Source organism: Delphinapterus leucas, chromosome 8, assembly GCF_059928025.1.
Source record: "Delphinapterus leucas isolate spDelLeu-1000000601 "Yukka" chromosome 8, BTC_Dleu_Yukka2, whole genome shotgun sequence".
In the NCBI taxonomy this organism is placed as follows: Eukaryota; Metazoa; Chordata; class Mammalia; order Artiodactyla; family Monodontidae; genus Delphinapterus; species Delphinapterus leucas.
The window spans coordinates 67,292,096-67,314,643 of NC_143136.1; the positions used below are offsets into that span (position 1 = coordinate 67,292,096).

Genomic DNA, 22,548 nt, shown 5'->3' on the forward strand with positions numbered 1-22,548 from the left:
TCGAACTATATAAATGAAATGAGAAGATTTCAGAAGTATTAGAGAAAAGTGGCTGCTATTCAAACTTTGCTTGATAGCTGTTTTTCTTCCTTTTTTTCCCCTTTTACCTCTTCTTATTTAATGCATGGCTAATTGTGAGTTAACATATCTAATTTCTTGTGAAATGCTTCTTGGTCTCTGCTTGCTTAATTCTGTTTTCTAAGTGCCATTTCCACAGATTTTACTTCTTTGGCAGAATCCTCCCTTGGCTCTGGGCTCCCCGGTCACGAACAGTGCGCTGTGCCCCAGCTGCCGGCCGAAGCCCCTCTCTCGGAGTGCCCTGGAACGCCCGAGGTAGCTGCCGCATCTCTGCCATGTAGGTGACCTGGCCTTTCCTGCCTGCTGCTTTGTTTAAGACAGATTGAGATGTCATCACATTTAGATTTGGTTACTTGTTGATTCCTTGTGTAAAAATGTCTCATAAAAAAAATAGTAGTTTCTGCCTTGTCACTTGAAATTTTTGGAGTTTGATGTTTTCCCTAATCACATAGTGAATGAATATGGCAACATGTAAGATGATAAAATCAGTGGCTCTGAAGGATTTCAGCTTCTCTTCTATTTAGCTTTCTGCTTTTTGGCAAAACTGTTTGAACTTTATTATTTTCAACATATAACTATATAAATATAAAAGAATACATATATATTTTTTTCTTTATTGAACTACTCTTTTGTTGTTATCTAGGCATGGCTTATTTCTATAGTATTGCTTTTGATTGGGATTTTTATTTTTAAGTGATCGAAATTTTTTTGTTACCATATGGCAAAACTTCATAGTTAGGTAATATTTGAATTCTATCATAAATAATTTTACTCAATTTTTCAGTGACTCAGAAAAAGCCCTTATCACCTCAAACCAGTTGTTTAAAATAAGTATACTATCATATACTCGTTAAAGGAATGAAAAATTGTGTGGCCAGTTTGGGAAATACTTTAGCAGGTTTTTTTTTTTTTAAGTAAAAATAAGGATTCATTTTCTATATGACCCAGAAATCCCACTCCTAAGACTTCTCAAGAAAAGTGAAAACGAATGTGCATACAAAAACCTGCGTGTGAATTATTATAGAATTTATGTAATTGTCAAAAATGGGAAACAACCCAATGTCCCTAAACTGAGGAATGGATAAACATAATATAGTTTGTCCATATGTTGGAATACTACAACCTAGCCAAAAGAAGGAACAAATAACTAATACATGCAACAACATGGCTAAATCTTAAATACATTGTTAAATGAAGGAAGCTAGACTTAAATGGTTAGATGCTGTATGATTTCATTTATATGACATTCTTGCAAAGGCATAACTATAGGGATAATTGCTGCCAGGGGCTGGGGTTAGAGAGAGGAGTTGATTACTAAGGAGCCTGGGGGATTTTGGAAGCTGATGAAATTGTTCTACATCTTGATTGTGGTGGTGGTCACAGAAAGATAGATAGATGTCAAAACTGGACATTCCAAAATGTATTCCAAAAATGATGAATCTTACTGAAATTATACCTCAGTTTTTAAAAATGAAAGAGAAAACAACTCTGTCGGAAATTACAGCAGTGTCTGACACAGTGAACACTTTTTTGAATAAATGAATTTTTTTTAAAAAGTTCACCAGAATAGATTTAATCTGATACAATTCTGTTTTAGCAAAGAGTAGTATCTGTCAAACAATTCTGCCCTTTGACCATCTCCAGGAAAAATACACAAGATGTCCCAAAAGGCTTAGTGAAATTTTAAGCTTTAATAACTTATAAGATGCTACAAACTAAGTTTATTTAAATTTCTTTTACACATATTATATTTTGTGAATTTAAAATAATTTTTTAATTTTATTTTTTGTTTCAGTCAATTTTGCAATCTTTAGAAGGACTGAAAATATTAAGATAAATATATTCAAATTATATTAGAAAGCTAAGTAAGTGTAAAAGAAATTTCAACAATTACAATTTCAAATGATTTTTTTATAATTTTCTAAACATATTGTGGAAGTTGTTATATCTTACAGCTACACTAAAGTTTTGGATACTCTGTTCTTTGAAAGTGAATTCTCTTCCCTTAGAACATGTGAAGCTGAAATATGATAGTTGTGATCTAACATTTGTGAAAATTATTCACTGTTCACAGCCCCCACTTTGTTTTGTTGTTATTGCTGTAGTTCTAAAATTTGGCCATAGTATAAGTCTGTTAACACATACAAAACAAACTTGATTTAATATTTTTTAAAGCTTGGAAAAAATCTGTACTAGTCAAACAACAAAGTGTGAAAGTGCTCTTGGTTAGAATTTTTAAAAAGAATCACAGCCTTTTCTAAGACTTTTAATGACAGGAATGCAGTTCAAATATAATATTTAAGAAAGCCTGTATGATGCTTATAACTACTAAGTTATAAAACCCCAGAAAAAATAATTTGAAAAGATTTCTGAAACATGTGACTCATTCTTCATACTTTGAGACCAGTTTCTCAGTGAGGACCTCATACTTAAAGAAAGTTGAAGACCTCGACTTTTTAAAGAAAAGTTGTGTAGAGAAACAGGGAGAAAGATCAATAATTTGCTAAATGTTACCTCAGTTAATATAATTTCCAAAAGAGCTTAATATATACCAAGGAGCCATCTATAAAACATACTTGGATCTAAACCATAATGGCCTTTCATTTTTCCTTGATACACAGTTTTCAAATTATGTAAATATACTCTTACTGTATAGATGTAATATGCTATTGTAAAGGCATAATATTGTACATTAGCATCAAAATAACTATTTCATGTCATGATAAAGCACGATTTATAATATAAGTACATATATACATATATATATATATATATTTTTTTTTTTTTTTTTTTTTGCGGTACGCGGGCCTCTCACTGTTGTGGCCTCTCCCGTTGCGGAGCACAGGCTCCGGACGCGCAGGCTCAGCGGCCATGGCTCACGGGCCCAGCCGCTCCGTGGCATGTGGGATCTTCCTGGACCGGGGCACGAACCCGTGTCCCCTGCATCGGCAGGCGGACTCTCAACCACTGCGCCACCAGGGAAGCCCTACATATATTTTTATATATAAATTTACTTAAAGTCAAATTCGTTTTTTTTTATAAATTATTTTTGGCTGCGTTGGATCTTCGTTGCTGCACGTGGGCTTTCTTTAGTTGCGTCAAGCGGGGGCTACTCTTCGTTGTGGCGTTTGGGCTTCTCATTGCAGCAGCGTCTTGTCGTGGAGCACAGGCTCTAGGTACGTGGGCTAAGTAGTTGTGGCACGTGGGCTCGAGTGCAGGCTCAGTAGTTGCAGCACATGCGCTTAGTTGCTCCGCGGCATGTGGGATCTTCCTAGACCAGGGCTCAAACCCATGTCCCCGGCATTGGCTGGTGGATTCTTAACCACTGCACCAGCAGGGAGCCCTTAAAGTCAAATTCTTTAATGTTTTTTTCTAAGTAATCTGTTTTTTAATTTACAATAAAAATGTCATTAAAATTCCCCGTATTTATTAAAAAGCACAAATAGCATACCTTTCTGTCTATATGCTTAAAGATACAATTAAAGAAATACATTTTAAGTATTTCACATATTCTTCAAATACGTTAAACTTTTTTGTTAAATTTTGTAGATGTGCTGATCACTATCATCCAGTGCTATACTACCCTTTTTACCCCTCTATTGTGGTAAAATTAAACTTTGTTCAGCTACTGTTATGTAAGTGGAAGTGTTGAATTATATTTATTTATTTTTATACATTTATTATTTATTATTTATTTTTGGCTGCGTTGGGTCTTCGTTGCTGCACGCGGGCTTTTCTCTAGTTGCAGCGAGCGGGGGCTACTCTTCATTGCGGTGCAAGGGCTTCTCATTGCGGCGGCTTCTCTTGTTGTGGAGCTAAGTGCGTGGGCTTCAGTAGTTGTAGCACGTGGGCTCAGTATTTGTGGCTCACGGGCTCTAGAGCACAGGCTCAGTAGTGGTGGCACACGGGCTTAGTTGCTCCGCGGCATGTGGGATCTTCCCGGACCAGGGCTCAAACCCATGTCCTCTGCACTGGCAGGCGGATTCTTAACCACTGCACCACCAGGGAAGCCCTGAATTGTATTAAAATAAGCAAAGATCCAGAACCTCATTCTTTGGTTTAAATTTACTTTCACAGCTAGTGTGGACACCAATTGCTTAGGATGTCTCCTCTTTTACCCTGTTGGCCATTTGGTGTTAGTGCTAAGAAATTATAATAAAACAATTTCATTCAATGAAATATTAACCACAGCTATTGAAGAGAGTCATACACACACACATACTGATATGGGAAGACCTTTAAGACATAGTTAAGTGGAGGAAAAAAAAGTTAGTGAAAAACATCAGGTATATTATGCTTCCATTTATATTAAATAAACCAAGAATTGAGAGAAAGAAGGAAATGTATGTGTATCTGCTTAAACGGTATATGCTCATTATACTTTCTGATAATATAGAGGAAAAAAAACTGTTAAGGGAAGTTGCCTCTGAGAATCAAACTGAGTAGGAGTTAAAATTAATTTTCATTGCATAATACTTATTCTATTTGTATATTAAAAATTATATTAAGCATCTAAGTAAATGGCTTCTCACCTTGGTTGCACACTAGAATCACCTGAAAGAACCTTAAAAAAATTCTTGGTCCCTCCCTTCAGAGATTCTGATTTAACAGATGTGGATTAGAGGTGAGCATCAGTATTTTTAAAAGATGCTCAGATAATTCTCAATCGTAGTTAGTACTGATAATTACTGAGTCAAACTTTATAAGTACACTTGGAGCCAATCTAAAAATCTCGTGTTCTTTTTGTTTACATTTAAAGCCATTGCATCAAGGTAAAAATCATTTAAATTGAAAGATACATTCTTAAATGAAATATATAACTTGAAGCTTATGAGCTTAAATAACCTCTTTTTTTCTACCATGAATAAAGCTGAGACAGCATATTATTTTCAGAAATGTATGTCTGAGATAATCTGATTATATGTTAACATAATTATTCACCATTAGAAAAGTATTTTACTATTAGCTTTGAATCAGAATTTAAAAGAGTCCAACTAATTATTATTTTAAAAATTCCTTCCTTGCCAGGATTGCACAGGATGAATGAGGCAAATTAATATTTAGGATTATATCTTCATTTCTTTGTAGCTGGAATAAGCTCTGATTACAGCCTTGAAGAGGTAGATGAAAAGCAAGAACTGAGTGAAGTGCCTAAAGATGAGGCTGAAAATACTTCTCTGAAGTCGCAAGACATTCCTACTGTATCTACTGATATAATAAATACACTGAAAAGTGATCCTGACTCAGCCCTTGGCAGTGATACTGGAGAGTCCTCACAAAACTCCAAAGAAGAAAAACAAGGAACTAGAAACACAGATGGACAGTAAGTAGTCTGTATGCCAGACGTGGTGGTGGTGGTTTGTTTAATTGATACTAGTCTTCTGAAATGTAGAACTGATATTTTAAACACAAGTAGAGTCATTTCTTTAGCTTATACTTTATCCCTTTTACAACCATTTAAAAAAATGTTTATTCATAAGGTATCAATTTACATGTGATTGTTTTTAAATAAAATCAAATCCAACAGTTCTGGTATCCCTGTGGCAGACCAACCATAACATGTAGTTATTTTGTATGAAGATTAGCATTTTTGTTTGTGTTGCGTTTGTTTTGCCTATTACCTAATAGGGCCTAAATGAAATATTTAATTTTCAGTTTTCACCAAATGCTCCTGAAGAATTTTTACTAACTGCTATATAAAACAATTCTGCCTCTTAGAATATGATGTTAAATCACTAATACTATTTTTGTGGTCAACTTTATGAAGCAGAGAATGCACCTACCTTCCCCTTGGTCCTAGGAATCGAAAGTTATAGTAAAGTATACTTACATTCTGTTAGAAATGCCACACTATGAATAAAGATGAAATCAAGTAGGCAAAATAAACCATTTTATCAAAGTTTTATTATAATTTGCATGGGATTGTCTCCAAATTAATCTCTTGTATCACCAAAAAAAACCCCAATGAAGTCAGTTCACATCCTGACTTGCCACAAGGTGACCTTGCCAGATGCAAGGAAAATGTCTATGAGAGTACATTTCATTTAGTTCCTTTTTCTTTAAAAGATAATAATTGATAATAACAAAAAGACACTGTCTTGGGGAAAGTGTCCATTTTACCAAGCTTCTTACATCTTTCTTTGTAACAGGGTCACCATATGAAAGCTAATGATTCATAGCAGCATTTCCTCTCAGTTGTATTCTTTCTTTGCTATTAAATTTCTAATATTTGGCAGAAAAAGATGATTATTCCAGTCCATCTGTCTTTGGAAATTATTGCCTGTTTTATCATCGTGTATGTGTGTTTCAATAGTATCAATATATAACATACAATATCATATTTTACAGAGGACCACACATTATGGTGTGTAATTCAAGCAACAAAGCAAGGGTGGTTGACAGTGTAAGAAACCTGAGGTCACCGGGCCCAAACCAGGAGAATGGTGAGTTCTATAAACACTAATAGCCAACACTTTCATAGCACTTGCTATGTGCCAAGGACCTTTCTTAAACACTTTATATATATTAACTCATTTAACCTTGTATATTAACTCATTTATGGGTATTATTACTTTAGTCCCATCTTACAGATAATAAAGCCACAAAGACATTATGTAACTCACCTGAGGTCCCACACTTAGTAAGTGGTGAACCTCAAATTTGAACTCAGGCAGTATGTGTTCAATACGTGTTGATTCCAAAATGTGCTTCTACCTACCATGTGTTCTAATGTTGTTGTTGTTAAATCTTAGAGGTTATCTAACCTAGATCTTGGATCTTAAAGATGTATACTGTGTGTATACTTATGATCTACTTCTCTTTTTTCCTTCTACTGACTCCCTAACCCAAGCCTGTTTTATTTCATAGTCGGGTTGCTATACCTAAGGTGAAACTTGTCTGCTTGATTTTTCAGGCCCAAACCATCTAATTATGTAATAGTGCTTACCAGTATTTCCCACTCCCCACCCCCCAATCAAGACAGTTTATTCTCTTTCTCATGATATATTTCACTCAGTTCTATCATTAGGCCTATGCTCATTTTTATCTTTGCCTGGAAAATAATTTTCCACCTATCTTCACTCATTCAACTATTATCCAAATCCTGCCACTTTACTTATTCTGTTACGTGATTACTAGAAGCCATGTAGTTCTCTGTTCTCGACTACTCAGCTGGATTGGACAGTCTTTGATCATAGAAATTATATCTGCTACTTTGTCTGAATTCCTTATAGGAGAATACTGAGATATGGTTAAAATATATATTTAGGATTGAATTTCAGAAAAATGATACTATACAAATAGAAGATGCAAGGAATACACAATGGTTTTTGTTTTTTTTTTTTTTTTTTTTGCGGTACGCAGGCCTCTCACTGCTGTGGCCTCTCCCGTTGTGGAGCACAGGCTCCGGATGCGCAGGCTCAGCGGCCATGGCTCACGGGCCCAGCCGCTCCGCGGCATGTGGGATCTTCCCACTGCGCCACCAGGGAATTTTAAGGGGGTATGAAGAAAGTGCTTATTCTCATAGTCCAATCTATTATGTTAATATATAAAACTAGGTTAAGATTCATAGAAAACATAGGGAGATATATATATATAACATGGATTATCCCAGTGTCACAAACAAGATGGACAGATGGATATAGATATGTCATTTTATATTTGTGGTATGTGTTGGTTAATTTGAATATATATGTCTCTGACTCATTTTCCTCATGGTCAATACCATCCTGAGATACAAGTGTACAACATATACTTGTATATGATTTCCCCCTTTTTTCTTGACTCAGTTTTTTATAACATACGCTATGACGGCAAAAGCATTTCTATTGAGAAGTCATGATTTAAAAGCTGTTTACTTCTTTTAAAAATCATAGTCAAATTAAATCATTTTTGCTAAGATTTTGGCATCATATTAGTGCTAGGGTCACAAGTAAATTTCCGTAATACCTTTATTTTGATTTGCACTTGATTTACAATGACCCTTGTCAACTCTAGGTGATTTTTAAAATAATTTGTTATCCTTAAACTAGTTTTATTCTCCTTTTCTCTCTCTTTTTTTTTTTTTTTAACCTACCCTGTATACTTATCTAAATCATCCTTACATCAGGTTGTTGATGTTGGTGTCAGTGTTGAGTAGGGGGAAGTACAGTATAGTACAAAATATACCTTCTCCCTCTACTGGCCATTCTTGAAAAATGGCCTGTCCATTCATTGTCATTTCATTGGCATTATCATCGATATGTAGGAGGATGGACCAGCTAATGAATTCAGGAGTGATTCTAGGTTTCCAGGCCTGACAATCATTGAAAATTTTGAAATTGTGAAATTTTGATGAGAAATTCAGTTAGATAATGGTGAAGTAGGTGTAACCCACAGAAAATGTGAAAAATAGAAACTTAGAGTTCTAAAACCAGTAAATTAGGGTTTGTTAGAGGGGATTTAATTTAAAATATATTTTTTATGTTGATTTACCTTCTTTTGGAAAATGTTTCCATTCTGCAACTGGGATATACCTATATTCAGTGGAAAATGAAAAATTAGAGAAAAGGAAATACATTTAGGCTCATTTTCTGGTGCCAGGACCATTTCTTAAATTCTTTTGTGCTCGTATCAGCATTGAGAGTACCACTTTTCATATAGATATTAAAAACACTTAAGAACCAAGTAAATAAGAACACAGGCAGAGATATGTCTCTTCTGTGGTTCCTAATCATGTGTCCTTAATTTTATAAATCACAAAAGTTAATAATTATTAGTCACTGAGAAAAGAAATCACTTGAATGGACAATATGTATTCGAATAACTAGTTGCATTTTATGTGGGAAGAATAAAAATTAATTCCATTTTTAAATTATGTATGTAATATAGGAACCTTGCAACATAATAGAAAATATAACCACCGTGATCAAATAATTGTGCAGTTAGGCAGGGTTTAAAAATATAAAGATTTAAAAAAAAAACTGTATCCAAATTTACCTGGCAACATTTTTTTTTTTGCATGCATGCATATCTTTCTTTTTTCTTTTCTCTTTTCTTTTTTTCTTTTTTCACAGAGGACCCATTTTAAATAGCTCATGATATATTTTAGGCAGTGAACTTTATCTTATAGATGAAAGTGAGTGATTATAAAACTATAGAGAAATACTTGACATCCTTTCACAATTTGACTTCCAAGGCTCACATTTCACTTGTGCTGTGCAAACAATCGTATCTGAAAGGAGAGGCCACTGAGGATTTTGAAGATATGGGCTAGCTGGTTATTCAGAAGAAATGACTCTTCATGGCATTTGACTGGAGGAGCACAGTATATAAATCACTTGGCTTAGTACAAGACACGTGGTACACATTCATAAGCCTGTGTTTTCTTCCAGATGCCTCATTCCAACTCTTTGCCATCATGTTGTTGGCTGGCAACTGTTGCTTTGTTAACCTAGACACTGGAAAATGATTTTTGTTTTCAGGAGGTCTGAATTAAAATTAAGAGGAAAGGTAGTGCTGGGGAGAGGGAAGTTGTTTTCTCTACCTGGATTCAGACATGAGAAAAATAGTTATTTTTTCTCACAGAGAAAAATCAAAACCCACATGATTGTTTTTATGTAGTTGAAATCACCCATATTTTGACTGAAAACAAAGTCCTTTAAAAGTATTTAGCAAGGACACCTAATTAATAAGACAATCAACTTAGGTTCTGTTTTTACTTCAACTCTTAAAGGTAAGGTTTTGTTGTCTTCCTTAATTAAAACTGATAGCATTTGCTGGGATTGTTTCCCTTTTAATGTTAGGTATAAAATGTAAATATGCTAGGGATTATAGAAAAGACAGAGAGAGAATCAAAATGGAAAAAAATTAAAGAATAAAAACATTTTTTAAATTTGTCAATGTCTTTTGTCATTCTTAACAATGACTGAAATATAGTCTTTGTTTAAAAGAAAAATCATAGCTATCTTCTATGAGTACTAGTTTTGGGCAATACACTATCCTAATAAGCATGTTACATAAATGATACATATAATACATGTTTTTTTTTTTTTACATCTTAGCAAACTGAGGCTCAGAGAGGGTAAGTAATATGATGTGGCCATACAGGTTGTAATTAGTCAAGCTGATTCCAGATTCAGGTCTCTATGATATCAAAGCCCATGCTGTTTTCTCTGTATGCCACTACCTGTATAATTTTTGTATAATTGGTAGCTGAAAATTATCTATAGAATTCAAATCAATCTGTTTCAGTTTGGGCGAGGCAGGCATTGAAAACTTGAGGTTTTCTATTTTTTTTCATACACTTTATGATATTTTTTCTCTCAGTAGATCAAAATGAAATAATTCCAACAAACACAGAAGACAGTATGAAAAATGGAATGAGGAGAACAGAAATCAATGTAGCAGGTGTTGCCAAAAGTAACAATGTGGACATGGAAGTTGACAGACTATCAAACTATCAGGCATATAAAACTGATACTGCTAGAAGTTACAAGGAAAATCATCTTGCTGCTTCATCAGCACCAGATCAAAAACTGATTCAACCTAGTGCAGAAAAGACAAAAATGCAAGATGCAGCAATTCAGACAATCCCTTCCTGTGACAGTTTTGATGGGAATCACCAAGATCATAATTGGTCTGATGTCAAAGTTGATGAAAGTGTGCAAACTTCAAGTAACAACAAATCAACTCAACACTCATCTTTAAGCCCACGAGATTCTTTAGATACCTCAAGAGAATTTGGGAGTCAGGGCCCCCTAACTACATATACAGAAGAGCAACTCACCATAAAAGATCCAATTTGTGCACATGGTAATGATGATCTTTTGCCTCCTGTAGATGGGACTGATAAAAATTCAACAGCTTCTTATATAAAGAATTATCCATTTTACAGACAAGACTATAATCCCAAGCCAAAACCTTCAAATGAAATTACAAGAGAGTACATACCCAAAATTGGGATGACTACTTACAAAATAGTGCCTCCCAGATCCCTAGAAATATTGAAAGACTGGGAATCGGAAACCATAGGGTATAAAAATGATCAGGAGATAAATACTTTAGGAGAAAAGGACACTCATGAGAATGTGAAAGTAACTGCAATCCAAACAGAAGATCCTGTTATTTCTGAAAGCCCAAAGGAGCCAGAAGGAGACCTGAAACCAAAGCCTACCCTGAGAACAGAGCATCAGGTGCAAAGTGAGGAGAGTTTTACCCACAGCACAATGTCGAATCCTCTGAAACCTACTCCCAAAATGACGAGAGACACTGGCACAGCTCCTTTTGTGCCAAATTTGGAAGATATAAACAGTATTTTGGAGTCAAAACTTAAATCTCGGGTTTCAAATCCCCACTCCAAACCAAGTTCTTTTTTCTTGCAGATGCAAAAAAGAGTTTCAGGTCATTATGTGACATCTGCAGCTGCCAAGAGTGTTCAAGCTGCCCCTAATCCTACTCCAAAGGAACTAATAAAGAAAGAGGTGGAAAGGGATACAATACCTCCTCCAGAGCCAGCTCTTTCTCCCTTAAGTAAAACAACTCACTCTCCTCCACAGCCACACATTCAAAACACTGATGATGACAGCAATCAGAAGCCTGCTGAAACCTCTCCCCCTCCCATAGCCCCCAAACCTGTTCCTCTTCCCAAGAGTCAGTTAGCAACACTTAACCTGAAGACTCTGAAAACTTTTGGTGCCCCTCGACCATATTGCAGCTCTGCTCCTTCACCGTTTGCCCTCGCTGTGGTGAAACGGTCACAGTCTTTCAGCAAAGGTCGTACAGGGTCACGCAGTGAGGAGGTCAGAGGTGCATCTGCCCGAGTTCCAACTGACACAGAGGGAGGGAAGATTCCTTCCGTAAATACGTTTGTGGACATCCCACAACCAGGTGTGAAAGATAAGGTAAATGTAACCTTTTTAAAAGTAAGGGATTCTTATACAGCATGGTTTCAACGGGGTTAACAAAGCATGTCGGTTTGTTTGTGTGTTACTTAACTCTGAATTCATAATCTACTATCAAGCTACTGTAGGAAGAAAAGAGTAGTAATACACAGAATCTGATTATTTATTCTCAGAGTTACTATAATTCATATAACTTGATCAGATATTACTATAAGATCATCCTTATATAATTGTATCATTAGGAAATATTTAAATTTTAAAGCTTCTTTGCTCCTACATTTGTATAGTGTAATAGTTTATAGTTCTGACTCTCTAGTTTTCTGTGTTTTGCTTATCTCAATTTGTTTATAACTTTTCTGGATGGTCTGGTTGACTTTATTTTCTTTTCCAATTCTCCATAATGGCAAAATAGTTTTAATTACATAAAAACATAAGCAGTATCAAAGACTAGATAAAATAACCAAACATCTCTCAGCTCTGTATTTTCTATCATATATACTCAACCTGAGCTTACCAAACATTGTTATATGTAATTTAAATTAAAACCAGAGTTTAAATAGGTAATTTTCTTAATTTCCCATTTTGTTAATTCAGTGTCAACTTTCCAGTTATACGTATGTTGAGCAGAATATCACTTAACCACCATCTAACCTTAATGGTGTACAAAAAAGGGATTTGTTGACTTCATGTTTGATCAACTAATGATATAATTTGCTAGATTCAAGTAGTATAGTCAGGAAGAAATTCACAGTATGAATTATGATAATCCCCATGCAATTTTTAAAAAATACATTGTGTACTTTTACTCTGATAGTGTTTAAAGAATACTTTCATATTTGTATGACAGTTCCAGAAGCATTTTATACTATTTTTTCAAACACTCCCAGAGTAAGAGAACATTAACCATATTGCCAAGTAAAGACTTTTCCATAATTTTAAAGCAATATTTACCTTGAAAAATATTTCTTTATATATTTTCACATTTATGTTTATTACTTTGATATAATATCAGGAACAGATATATGATGCAGAGATTAATTCTTTACTTGGGAATAAAGCCTGAGTTTTTTCTTAGAATGGAACACCATTTCTAAACAACAGAAGTTTGATTTATATAATACAGTTTTTGAGCCATTGCCTGAGTTCTGTTTAGCTCATCTTTTATAAAGATACTCATCTGGCAGTTCGAAAAAGACATTTTTAAGATTGTGTGAATACAGTTGCCAGTTAAATCAGTTACTAAATATTCCTTCCTAAGAAGTTTAATTAAATTTTTGATTCTTAAATTTGGAAATTTCTAATATTTATTTTTAGTCTCATGAGAAAAATAAAGAAAACATGGCCATCAGCCCCTGTGACTTCCAGAAACACAAAATAAGCTGTGAGTCACTAATATTCCTTTATTAGAAGATACATTAGGTTCAACAAGTATGAAATTACCAACATTTGTCCATTTGTACCATCAAAAATAATTTCACAACACTAATATACTGGAACTATGAAAATTTTTTTTTTTTTTGGTCTGTGGAATTTTTATTACTACTTTGGCTCTTCTAGCCAACTCCACTGGAGAAATCGGCATTATTTTATTTACTCAAGGACAGTAAAATTACCACTGCATTTGTGAAACAAAAGGAGGTATCACTTTCCTTCCTTAGCCTCCTGAGTTCAAGATGAGGGAAAGTAATGCCCTCATCTTCCAGCTGAGCTCTGGCAGCAGAGATCACTCAGTGGATGAGGAAACAGAGCTGAGTCTAAAACACCAGTGAGGCAAATGGTGGTTCTTAAAGAGCTACTGGTGATGAAAATGTTTTGCATAATGGCCCATTCTTCACGTGGTATTCATATAAATATTTCACATTTATTTTTATAGGAAAATAACTCTGCACATAATGAACAGAATCCCCAAACGCCATCTCTGACTGACGGCCCATCATTCACCCTTAAGAGACAAAGTTCTTCAACATTCCAAAGCTCTGACCCAGAACAGATCCGACAGAGTCTGCTGACTGCAATTCGTTCTGGAGAGGCTGCTGCCAAGTTGAAAAGGGTAAGTTTTCTTTATCAGATGGGTGACAGTGGGTTTATTTTCAACATTGTCAAACTCATACTTAGGGGAAATTGTTTTCTGGCTTTTAAGTCTGAATAGGGAAGATGCCAGAAGTTACTCTTTTATGTCAGGGGTCATTTTTGAAGTATAAGCTGAGAGAGTACTTAAAAATATGTCAGGTCTGTTTTCCAAAACATGGGCCAGGTGCAGAACACTAGTTTTGCTCATTATTATATATCTATATATAGAAAGTGCCTTGGACTCTTATTTTAAAAAAATTGTGTTAGCACAGCAAGAAAGAGTCTTTTGGAAAGAAAGTCCCTCCTTTATTCCAGAAAAGCTGCACTGTTGTAGAAGCCTGCAAGTTTTCAGTCATCGCTCCTACAGCAATCAGTTACTACCATACGTGGGATTGGGTGGTTGGGCGGGGGGAGGAGTTTTATAGGCTAAACCAAAATAATGTAGGGAAAATCTAGAGAATTTAGATGAGACCTAATGCAGAAATTCCAATCTTAATAATGCCCTGCCAGAGTCTAGCTTCTCCTGGATGTAGGAGAGCAAGGAGGTGTGCCCCCTTCTTGGGCAAACACCAAAAAGCATCACAGGGAATTATGTGCAGATGAGTTTCCTCCCTTTGTTGCCTTCATCCGCTGAAAGAGGATGTGGTGCAGCCTTGAGCCTGGCATCCTCACTTGGACCTCCCAGAGGCTGTAGTTTCCCTAAATGTCTTTCTTGTTCTTCCCTTAGTCATCTTGGTTGCAAGTTCCTCAACACCCAAGACAAGACAAGTACTCATTATTTCACTGACTCCCTAGGCATTTCATTTTGTGAATTCCTTCTCTAATCATTTTAGAAGCTATTTAGAGAAGAGTAAGAGACTTGTTGAGCAAAACACTGAACTCAACAAAAACGAAATCTGCCAAGGAACAGGAATGCTGCAAAGATAGAAAAAGGGGGAGGCATCCTCGCATGTCTACACAGCCAGCTTTGCCTGTGTCAGCCAGCTAGCTTCCTGGATGGGTTTCATTGGAGCCCTGAGTGATGGCCCTTCCCACAGAGGACTTGGCGCTCCCATCTGGGCACACATGGTGACAAGGCAAAATATTGTGTGCTGTCAGGAGTGAAGGAAATATGAAGGAATAATTCAGGGGAGAAGGTTTGAATTTTGTAGATTATTTGTAGAGTTTAAATTAAGGTGCCAGGCAGCAAAAAAACCAAAAGAAACCAAAAGGAATATTGAAATTGGTATTTCACAGGTCATGACATCTATATTTTGTGTGTGGGGGGATATGTCCCTGTAAGTAAACTGTACATTCTTATTTATGAAAATAATTCTATTTCTAATTCTGTTTCTAATCTTGTAAATTAAGGATGAGTTTCAAAGTTCTCAATTCAATAAATTTGATAAATATTTTTTTAAAGCAGAAAAATACCAAACATTGTACAGATACTGGGGATACAAAATTGAATAAAACGAAGCCTCTGCCTTCTGGGTGTTCATAGCCTGGGACTGAGAAACAGTGGTACCTCAGGCTCATGGGAGAACAGAAAATAACCGCAGTGCCTTTGTACTAAGTCAGTGGATATATTAATCAGTTTCAGTAAACTAATTGCAGAAAACAGTGCATTAAGTTGGAAATGCCTTCCAGGCCAACAGAATTTTACAGGCAGGCAGCTGTATACTTGGTATCTTACGGGCTCCGATTTGGCAGTCTCTTCACGTATAAAATTCTCATTGCTTCCAGAATGAGCTGGATGTGAATCAACACGGAAAGCAGGCCCTAAATGATGATCCTATAATTGTATCCTGTTTATAACTCATTACTTTAGGTTCTATTGAGTCTAAATTCTCTCTCTCAGTAGGAGGTTACTGACAGCTCTGACTCCCTATAGTGTCAGCTCCTAAACTCTGTTTAATGAAAATTCCTTACATAATCCTTTTTCTTCCCTCTGAAGAAAGACACAGGGTCTAGTTGAGTTCATGATATCTACACTCCATGATCAGCACCTTCACTTCTACTTATATATGCTAAAAATGTGTTTTTATATACCAAGACTCAGAAGAACATTGTTTGTAATAGCTCCAAATACATATAACCTTAATATCCAAAAATGGTAGACTAGATTCAAAGCATGGCAATAAATTGGATAAAATACACACAACAGAACAATGTAGATAGAGACATAAAAAGATATGTAAAGTTGACAGCATGCAAAACTAAATTATATTCAGTGATGCATGCATAGGTGGCAATTATTTTTTAAAGTGAGGAAGTAATTACAAAAATCACAATAGGGTTACTTGCAGAGGGGAAGAAGTGCTGTTGGGGGTGTATTAGAGCAAGACGGGCACACAATTTAAGAGGGAACTAAAAAAATTATTAAGATAAATATTATCTTAATGCAATATTTAAAAATGTACAAATTAATGCAAAAATCCATGATAAAGTCAAAAATTTAAATAAAGACAAGATCAGTAGGGAGCTGAAGTAGGGAGTATTCTCTTGACCTGAGTGGTGGGCTACATATATGTCTGTGTTTGTTTTCATTGGGCTGGTCAGTGCACTTCTCTGTACATGTATTATATTTCAAAAAACTGCAGAAGGTGGTAAAAATGGACACAAGAAGGCTCTAATTTCTTGTGATCTTTGCTTAAGTCCCATATTTCTGTCCTGTTCTGAACATTTCTTCTGGTTTGTTTTACATTCTAACATTTCTTTTATAGAACAACAGTTACAGTGCCAAATAAAATCTCCAGTGATTTTGACAGTGGGTTTAGATTGTTCATCAGAAAGTTGGCTCCGTGTTTTGGCACCCAAATGTTCACTTTTACTCCAGGTACCAACCTGCCTTATGGCTCTTGTTCATACTTGAGCAATTAACCTTCATTAAGTAGTTGGTTCACATTAGAACAATTATCTAGTTGATTGCCCTAGTGTAAATGTAGTCGTGAATTTTCATGTTTCTTAAGGCTTTTTTCCCATGCCTTACCCCCAAGTCAACCCACATATAGTCAAAGCGATTTGTCTTGTCTTCATATAAAGCATTAATAAATCTAGCACAGTATTTTATAAAATGTGTTTGATGTTAAGATGTATGTATGACAGCAAATTGTTTTCAGAGAATAAGAGATTAAGTCATCTATTATTATTGACTTGTGTTGACACAAGAACTTTGGCTGCTTTTGGTTCTTGCTGGTGCCTCGACTTACTAAGGTTATTACACTATTATAAGGAGAATATAGGTTTGTAAATATGAAAGTCTGAAAATAAACTGATGAATGATATTTAGTGCTTGGTAGTAAGTGTTTCCTCAGAAAATAAAACTTATCGTTAGCTAGATAGAAATCTGGAGGGAAGAGAAAACCTGGATAAGTCACCCAGGATCTTCCTGGCTTATTTTGTTTAATTAGTCTGCTTTTTATTCATATTTCCTTGGTTTGAATTTGAACAGTCCAAGTGTTTCAGGTTGGCAGCTCTTTCCATGTATTTTAAAAGTAAAAATGAATGATGGTTTCACAGTAAGAAAGCTATGTGAATATTCCTGAAAATTTCTTGAACTTCAAGGGTAGACAGTCAACGAGTAGATGCTTACCATCAGTAAATTCTTAAAGTTACTTTTTAAAGATATCTTTATTACTAGTGTCCTGTGGTCAGTGTTCAAAAAATTCAAGCAATACTTTTATACTTCATAAATGTTTGTAAAAAGTTACCATATTTCATCTAAGAAATAGTCATCGAGTTACACTGACCAGGCACTAAAATAACTATGAGTGTGAAGTAGGTATGAAGTGGCATTAAAATAGACAAGGTCTCTGACCTCAAAAAATTCATAGAATAGTATTCTAATGATATCTTCTTATGTTTGAAGTTTAAGTGAACAAATTTTTAAATAAAATACCATTTCCCCCCAGAGTAACTGCTCTGGATAGAGTACAGTGTGACCTTTCAGACCACTTTTGTCATATATAAACATTTATTTTTTCTAACAGAAATGGAATCCTCTGTAAAACACTGTTAAATATATATCTATCTCTTGAAGCTTTCCCTTTTGTTACATACATATCTTTGCTGTTCTTTTAAGACTATGTAGTATTTGGAATTCCCTGGTGGTCCAGTGGTTAGGACTCTGAGCTCTCACTGACAAGGGCCCAGGTTCAATCCCTGGTCAGGGAACTAAGATCCCACAAGTTGCGTGGCACGGCCAAAAAAAAAGAAAAAAAGACAACATAGTATTTGACTGTATGAATGAACCATAGCTTATTTGCTCCTTACTGGTAGACATTTAACTGGATTCTAGTTTTTCACTCTCTAAATGATGTTACAATTAACATCTTTTACTTGTAGACATTTAGAACCATCAGTATGTTTTTTTAAATGCTTAAACCAAATTTTCTCTCTTTTACTTTACAAAGAACATGAGAACTGCAATTTTGGCAAGAATTACAAAAATAACCCCTCACACACAGAGAGACTTTTCAGACCAAGATTACATAACAAAAAGCCATTACCTGCATTACCTGTCTGTTTGTTGGCTGTACTTGGAAAGTAGCCCCACATGAGTACTGAATAGGGTGCAGATAAGTAAGTGTTCCTTCCCTTGGTGGCCACTTTTCTTCTTAGCTATTTTATTTCAGGTGGATGGTGTCAACCACTCTACTCCATCCTGGGTTCGTAAGACAGTCAAGAAAATTGATTAGTTTAGATGATCTATCTTTGTTTAGTAAAAGGCAAGAAATGAAGCACCAGGAAACCAAAGCCAACCTAAATTTGCCAACTTTATTTTCCTTTTCACTAACTTACTCTGTTGCTAGGCAGAATCTGTGGCCTTTTGTACTTCAGTTCTCTTCTTATGAAAAGAGGATAATGTTTGATTATAAAGCTGAACTGGTCAAATTACAATCAAGAGATGAACTATTTTCCTTAAAATATTGTCATATTTTATATGTAATATTTCAAAATATACCTACTGTTCAGAATCCAGATAACTTTCTTCTACATTCCTGTAAGTAATGTTGGAATTTCAAGCTATTTAGGAAATTTTGTTTTAGTGTTTTTTATTCCCTTACAGTTTGTAAATAGGAAACTTTGCCATAGAATTTTGGAACTTAGGAGTTTATTCCCTAGTGAATAAACTCCTTTTCATTCTGCATTTGTTTTGGCAAAACAGTCAGAGGTTTGACCTTTTTAGCCCTTCAAATGAAGGCATTTTAAAAACCAAAGCTAGTTTTTCTTATAAATGAGGGGTACCTGGGAGAATAATTTCAAGTTAATATATATCATCAATATGAAAATTATAGAATTCGTTGCTTTGTGGAATTTGCTTTATTTTTCTACATTCTCCAAGGTACTTTGGGGGAGCCAGAATTAATCTAGCTAAAAATGTGCTTTAATAACAACTTGGCCTGCAGTCTGCTTATGCTCTTGTCCTTTGAGTTGATTTGGTAGTTTTGTAAAGACTAAGGTGTGTTAACGGATTATTTAACTTGTTTGTTGTGGAAATAACTCATTTTTAATTTCATGGCAGATTGAACATTTATTCTTGATTATTTGAAATTTATTGAATAGTAAATACTAAATGTTAGCATTTACAATTAAGTAGAAGTTAAAATGTGGTTAATTGTTGGAAATTGAAAATTAGACAGCTGTCCCATTTTAAATTGATGGGTGCAAAGTGTGTTTCTTTCTCTTAGGTTGCAGTTCCATCAAATACAGTATCTGTGAATGGAAGGTCAAGATTCAGCCGCTCCATGTCCCTTGATGCCCAGGATGGCCATTAAGTGTTGCCCTGCCGTGCCGCACTTCACCAGCTCTATTGCACAGAACGACTTCATACTGATGGAGAATGTTAGCAAATGTATGTTCAGATGTACACTAATATATTATCTATTAAAGCATAAGAACTTGTGCTGTGGCTTTTAATGCCAAAGGAAGAATTACCAGAATTTATAATTTATAATAATATCTTTGGCCTTTTTTGCCTTAAGAACTGAATATGCTGCTTTAGAACTTTAAGACAAGGTGTTAATGACTTTCATTTTTCTCAAATGAGAAATAGTCACCTTTTGTTGATTTCACTTATTGACACATTCTCTACAATCCTGACTTAGACAAAGGGATAAATTAAGATTCATAGACTTATATTTGTATGACACATAAATAACTAGGCAAACACAGATCTGACATTTGCTGCCTCAATGTTACAGTTTAATTAGAAATGTTTATGTTATATTAAAGCCCATAATAAATATTCCATTGATGGATATAACAATGTTATGGGGTGGGTACCCCATCCTCTAAACATAAACATTAAGGTTTCAGAAATCCTGGCTTTAATTAAAGTGATAGTCATTATGTAGTTCAGATGCTAATATTCTAAATAGTAATATATATTTACATTAAAGCTAAAATTGTTAAGCAAAACAATGTCTAATTTGTTGGCTTGTAACTGTTCTGGGGTCTAGAGCTTGTTGATGTTCAATTCCTACTTTAAAAATTTAACTGCTCACTTATTCTAAAAGCCTTGTCAAACAAACTGATGTTATGTTGGTTTTTACTAAAGCTACTGGGATATCTGCCTCTTTGGAAAATGTGTTGCTTTTTCCCCTGTTCAATAAAAGCAAGTTATATATTTGGGATTCTTTTTAAAATGCAGTTTGTGTCAATCAGCACATCTGTGCACTTCACCTGATGAACACATCTCCATCAGCCAGTAAACAAATAAGTAATATAGTAAGAGCGACCATTTATCAGGGCTCCCTGGTGTGTATGAGCCCATGTATTCTAACTCCAAAATGCATAACATGCTTAGCAGAGTTCTTGAGACATGGCAAGTACACATTAAGTTAAATATTGCTGCTATTTCCTTGAATCAGACTTGAAGAGACCCTCATGTATGGAAACCTAAGTTATGTCGTTATAAACCAATAGGGAAACGAGTGACTTTTTGAAAAACTGTGTTTGATTATCCACTTGGAAAACAATACATTTGGATTCCTAACTCAAACCATAAACAAATATATTTGAGTTAAAGACAGCTTTTAAGAGCAGTATTTTAAAACTTAGATGAATATATTCAACATTTTTCAGACCTCAGCATAGGAAAATTACTTAAATAAGACAAAGGCACAGTCATAAAAGATATGATACATTTACAAATATTAAAATTTTAAACTCATATGTACATTAAGTACTATAAAAATGGAAAAATAAGCCACGAGAAATTTTTAATATATATAAGCGTTAATTTATAAGATGTAAACATTTCTAAGACTCATGAAAAGACTACTGAATATAAATATGCACACACTGAAAAAACAAAGGGTATTTCTTACAAGAGGAAATCGGAAAGGCTAACAAACACATGGAAAAAAATACTCTTCAGTAATAATCAAGGAAACACAAGAACCCGAGGAAGTGTACCACATCACACCCATCAAATTAGTAAAAATGTAAGTTTCAAAATAGCAAGTGTTGTCAAGGGCAGTGAAATAATGGGAACTCTTTTACTGTGGTGGGAAAATACCCTGGCACAACCATCAAATTTGCAATATCTAATAAAATTAAAGATCTCTTATCATATTACCTTAAAGAAGTACTTATGTGTGTGCTTAAGGAGAGGTAAAAATGTTCATGGCAGCCTTGTATATAAACAGCAGAAAGGACTCCTAACCAGCGCTAAACATTGATAGTATATTCATATAATAGACTTTTGTACAACAGTCAAAATGAACAAATTAGAGTTATGCATATCACATGGATACATCTCAAAAATAATAAGGAAGAAAACAATGGAACAATGCTTATTTTATGATGCTTATATAAAATAATAAAATATGCAAAATGATACTATGTATTATGGCTATAAATACAGAAAAAATAAAATACACAGGTTTGCTGGTGGGAATCAAGAAATGAAGATCGGATTGGGGAGATTTATAGGAAGCATCAATTGTGTTTGTAGTACAAACTGGTTTGAAAACAAGTTTTACTCCAGGTTTTAGCAAACTTGAAATAGTTTGTAGTTATTTTTTTTAAAGATCACACAGGACTTAGGGGGATATATATATGAACAATTAGTACACATACAATCTGAAAAAGTTGCCTTGTCCACATTATTTTAGGAGAAAAGCATGTGCTACACTCTCTACCCAATTGGGAAAGGATAGGAAAACTAGTCATATCCTTAAGTGACAGCAAAATGAAGATACAGGAATGATTTAGAACCAACTTTCAATTTTCATATTTAATTTTTGGCATCTAGGCATTTTGCTTTTCCTTTTTTTCCCCATCAAGTTATTTCTTTATGATACCTATTTTTAAATTATCCAGATTCTATGTAAATTATAGGGTTTGAAATTACCCTCTTTTCTGTCTCCAGCATCCCAATCCCCTTTTCAGAGATAACCAATGTTAATGTTTTGATATTAATCCCTATATAGATGTATTTATATCCAATACATATTTATAGGTTTGTTTTCGGCTTTTGTATTTTTGCAGATTTGTTGTTACTGTTGTTTTTAAGATTAAAAAAAGTCACACT

At 34.7% G+C, this 22,548-nt stretch overlaps 1 protein-coding gene across 1 annotated transcript in view; it reads left to right on the forward strand.

Annotated features, from left to right (window-relative positions):
- COBLL1 (cordon-bleu WH2 repeat protein like 1) overlaps positions 1-20,644 on the forward strand; it is a 190,043-nt gene extending 169,399 nt beyond the window's left edge. Inside the window, exons 13-18 of the mRNA XM_089915922.1 lie at positions 236-355; positions 5,167-5,401; positions 6,427-6,521; positions 10,387-11,957; positions 13,831-14,007; positions 19,700-20,644. Coding sequence (XP_089772048.1) covers positions 236-355; positions 5,167-5,401; positions 6,427-6,521; positions 10,387-11,957; positions 13,831-14,007; positions 19,700-19,786 — 2,285 coding nt within the window. The 3' untranslated portion in view covers positions 19,787-20,644. The remainder of the gene's footprint in view (positions 1-235; positions 356-5,166; positions 5,402-6,426; positions 6,522-10,386; positions 11,958-13,830; positions 14,008-19,699) is intronic.
- The last annotated feature ends 1,904 nt before the right edge of the window (positions 20,645-22,548 follow it).